Source organism: Condylura cristata, unplaced genomic scaffold (assembly GCF_000260355.1).
Source record: "Condylura cristata isolate star-nosed mole 26May11 unplaced genomic scaffold, ConCri1.0 scaffold00020, whole genome shotgun sequence".
Taxonomy (NCBI): domain Eukaryota; kingdom Metazoa; phylum Chordata; class Mammalia; order Eulipotyphla; family Talpidae; genus Condylura; species Condylura cristata.
This window is the reverse complement of record NW_004567121.1, coordinates 37276899-37281221: the sequence shown is the minus strand read 5'-3', so window position 1 is coordinate 37281221 and position 4323 is coordinate 37276899. Positions and strand designations below refer to the sequence as shown.

At 61.8% G+C, this 4323-nt stretch overlaps 1 protein-coding gene across 2 annotated transcripts in view; it reads left to right on the top strand.

Annotated features, from left to right (window-relative positions):
• The window catches only part of ATP6V1C2 (ATPase, H+ transporting, lysosomal 42kDa, V1 subunit C2), a 33478-nt gene that overhangs the window by 12842 nt on the left and 16313 nt on the right, over positions 1–4323 (top strand). For both annotated transcript variants that reach the window (XM_004686439.2, XM_004686438.2), the window contains exon 3: positions 3197–3282. In XM_004686439.2, coding sequence (XP_004686496.1) covers positions 3197–3282 — 86 coding nt within the window. The remainder of the gene's footprint in view (positions 1–3196; positions 3283–4323) is intronic.

Sequence of the window (4323 nt, the reverse complement as noted above, 5' to 3'; positions counted from 1 at the left end):
TTTAATAATAGTTTATTTTTACATCATTTTGTACATTTTTTTTCCATCTCAATTGTAATCCCTGCGGGTTTCCCATCACCACGTCACCCACGCGCCATCACCATAATCCCATGCATTTCCCTCCCCACCCCCCCACCCAGTTTTTGATCCCATTCCCCACTCCGCCCCCACAGAATGTCTCTGGTATATGGCTGTTCATTATTCTTATTATTATCTCGCCTGGTCCATTATACTCCTGCTATGAGCGAACCATCTGGTATTTTCCTTTTACTTTCTGGCCCATCTTGCTCTTTTTAAATAAAAATATTATTTATGTCTCTCCCCAGAGGGTAAAGTAAGCTTTTGGCAACTATCTTGGAGGGTGCCGGGCGGTTTACACGGGCGTGGAAGATGGACCTCTGGAGTCCTGTGGCGGGAACACCGTCCGCCTGGCCGTCCTTACCTGGGCTCGGTGACTTCGGCTCTCTGTCTTAATTCTTTTCTTCTTTAAATGTCTTGCACATCCTCATCTCAGAAACTGAGTCTCTGAAACACTCAGACCTCTACAAATCACTTTATAAAAACTAGAAGTCAAAAAGCTAGCGAAAGATTGAATACATTTTTTCCCAGAAGAAAAATGTTCCTTTCTAGACTCAACAAGACTGTGGGGAAAGGCCAGTCTCACTGGTGGTGCAAATTGGAGCAGCAGTGAGGCCTGAACTGTCAGGCTGGCAGGGGTGAAAAAGATCCGTGAGTGCTGATATCACGGAGGGCTTCGGGGAGCAACTTTCTCATGCAGCGCCGGGGGGAGTGTACCTGGCCTGTATGTTTTGGCCTTATTGGTCAAAACCATAAACTGTGACACCTTTGTTCCAGGACTAACTTCTTAGCTACTTATTCTGCACCTACCTGCACCAGGTGGGCAAAATCTGTGTACCGTGGAAGCATCTTATTAAAGTGAAAATAATTCACGTGTCGAAGAGCAGAGTTAGTTACGACACAGACATGCAAAAAAAAAAAAAAAGTTGCTGTGAATAAAGGAAAGGAATGAGGAAGCGCAGTCCTGACATGCATGAGTTGCAAAGCGATAAAAATAAACCCGAGGAAGCACCTGCACCCTCCTGCGGGCCCAGGGCTAATGGCTGCCACAGCGCCCACAAAGGCGGAGCGGGCCAGGCCTCGTGGCCAGCCCAGGCGCCTCGGCAGTCCCCTGACCCCCACCCCAGCACCCGCCAGCACCCGCCACCTGGCCTCTCCCGGCGCCTCCCGCTGCTTGTCATTCGGCCACTTGAGGTTAAGGAAGAGACTCGCTGGCGTGGCCGCCTGTGGAGAACCAGGAGTGGGGGCGTGCGGGCGTGAGCAGCTTTCAGTTGCTGGGTGGCTTTTTGCCCAGAACAATCCCACAGGTTTAGTTATGGCCGCTACACAGCTCAGCTGCTAAAACTTGCACACGGGGATTTTTGACTTGCTGAGTGTTTCATGCTCCTGCTCTACTACGTTACAGCCACGCACGAATGAAATGGGAACACGGCCCATTCTTGGTTTCTGTCCCGTTTTCTCACTTGCATCGTGTACTTGGGTGTCCTCGGGTCATGGGGAAACAAATCTGGCTTTCTGAACAACCAGTAACAGGAAGAAGGGGAAAATTTTTTCGAGAAGAGTATTTCCCAGCACCGTGGTTTCTTCCTTCCTTTTCTTCCAGATCAGAGCTGGGGTACAGGCCAGAGGTGTGGGGGCGGGGAGGTGAGGACTCCCCAGAGACAGTGGGGCGCAGAGCAGGTGGATCTGCTGAGCACACTGCCGCGGGGCAGCAGGAGACGGGGTTCTGCTGGCCCTGGGGTCCCGCCCTGGCCAGAGCGAGCTCGGGCCACAGTGGCTGTGGGCACCTTCCCAGTGCCGAGCCAACCCCGCGCCCAGGGAGGGCCCTGTCATTTGTATTTAAAATCATTGCTGTTCAATGGAGAGAACTTGGCCAAAGTCGGTCAGGAGCTTGCGAGCCCCGCAAACCAGGGAAGGCCGGCGGCACAGAGCCTCCGTGCGGGGAGCGAGGTCCCGCCAGCCCCTCGCCAGCCGCTCGACTGGCGCGTGTGTGCCTCCAGGCGCTCGTCAGGCGCGGGGCCGGGGCGGCCCAGAGGGACGCCCGCACTGAGGCGGGAGCTCTGCCTGCAGGGTGTCAGGAGGGAGAAGGGTTGTTGGGGTGCTGTGGAGGCCAAGGACGCTCACCCCCACCGCAGACCCAACCTGAGCGGCCGCCGCGCACAGGCGCCAGGCAGGCGTCGGCGGTGACCATCGTGGGGGTCTGCAGAGAGGAGAAGCGGCCTGGGCAGCCCCCTGCCCTGCGTCTCCTTCCGGTGCTGAGAACCGGCCTGCGCGCAGCTCCTTCATGTCTGCACTTTGCTAAATGTTTGAGCGAATCAGCAGCTGCGTTTCTCAAGCCAAGGCCCTAAAAGATGCCAGGAGATGTTCTCACGGAGGGCACGTGGGAGGGTCCACTGAGCCGGGAACAGGCGGGCGGGGCGGCTGCCGGGGTGAGGGGAGCGGGTTCTAGGACGGCAGGGAGGCAGGCCCACGCCTCCCCCCAACCAGCTGACGGGGCGCCCCAGGGCACCGCCCGGGTGTGCCCAGGGCTCCTCTGACCGTCGCCCGCCGCAGGGGCCCGCAGTCCCCTGGGTCCCCAGCCCGGCCGCCCTGGACTGAGACCCGTGACCGCCGTCCGAAGCGGCAGCAAGCCCCTGGGCCGCCGTCGGCACACCCCGCGTGTCCAGTTCGTGTCCTGGAGATGGACCGGGCTTTCAGTTTGCTGATGAGAACTGGGCGATAGCGGAAGACGCAGCGTGGGAAGAACAGACCCCCGGAGCTCCAGGCTCTCGGCTTTGGCCTCTTGTTTTCGCCCCGTGCGAGACCCGCCTGGTTCCCGGTGTCGGGGTCCTCTGCAAACCTGACTTTCAGTGGCTACCAGATGACCGCTCCCCCGGACAGCCACCACTGGCCTAAACAGCCCCCCCAGGCCCCCTCGGCGCTTCCGGCAGCTTCCGGTCCTGTCGGCACGAGAGGCCGAGGCCATCTCGGAGCCGCCTCTGCGTCATTGCCCAGGCGCGAAATGCTGGCTGGCTCCTTCTGCCCGCTCCCCGCCCGCCAGCATGCGCCTCGGAGGCTCACGCGCCAGCGCGGGGCCCGGCCATGCCCTGTGCTGACCGGCCTCTGTTCTTCCCCAAAGCCTCATCCGGAAGATGGCGCACAGCGTGGTGGAGGTGATGGAGGACGCCAAGGGCAAGGTGCTGGAGAACCTCCTGGCCAACGGAGGTAGGTGTGGCCCCGGGCTGCTCAGCGAGCCGGCCGCCCTGAGGGCCGCCAGGAGCTGCCCACAGGCTGCTGTCCACGCTGGATGGAGGCCATTCGCTCAGCAACCCTGCGCACGCATTTCTGAAGCATCTGCTGCTTGCCTGGGGGTGAACGCAGCGGAATCCCATGCGCAAGGGGGTGGACTGGAGGGCTGGGCCCCCCTTCCCCGTGAGACGCCCCCAGCGCGCACCCCGAGGGCTGGGCCCCCCCTTCCCTGTGAGACGCCCCCAGCGCGCACCCCGAGGGCTGGGCCCCCCTTTCCCTGTGAGACACCCCCAGCGCGCACCCTGAGGGCCCCGCCTTCCCCGAGACGCCACCAGCGCGCACACCCCAAGGGCTGGGCCCCCCTTCCCCGTCAGACGCCCCCAACGCGCACACCCCGAGGGCTTGGCCCCCCCTTCCCCGTGAGACGCCCCCAGCGAGCACACCCCGAGGGCTGGGCCCAGCACACGCACCACTTCTCCCTGGCACTCCGCCAGCAGACCCTCCTTGCAGCCGTGCCAGTACGTGGCCCAGGCTGGGCCACACGCGTGTCCGGTGTTGGCGCAGGGGTCTCCCGGGCCTGGGGTAGGTCTTCACATCCGGCACCTCTGGGCCACTCATTGTGACCACGCTAAACTCGCACGCACCACCCACGTGCAGTGGCAGCGTGGCCACGGTGGGGACCCGAGAACGGGCCTGGCGAGCGGGCCGGCGCCCGTGGGCAGCCACGGCCGGGCCAGCAGCTGGCCTCACGCCCCGGCCGGCCCTCCCGGGACGCGCACCCGCCTTTCCTTCCCCGCCGCCCCCGCACCTGCCTGGACGTGGCTTTGCTGTGACCACGGTTTAACGCCACCCTGTTACATTGCAGGTTTGAAGGAAAAAATGAAATGCTTGAAGAGTAGGTGACATTGCGTGGTGTTGCCGTGGGGTGCCGGCGTTGCGTGGTGTTGCCGTGGGGTGCCGGCGTTGCGTGGTGTTGCCGTGGGGTGCCCGCCTTGCGTGGTGTTGCCGTGGGGTGCC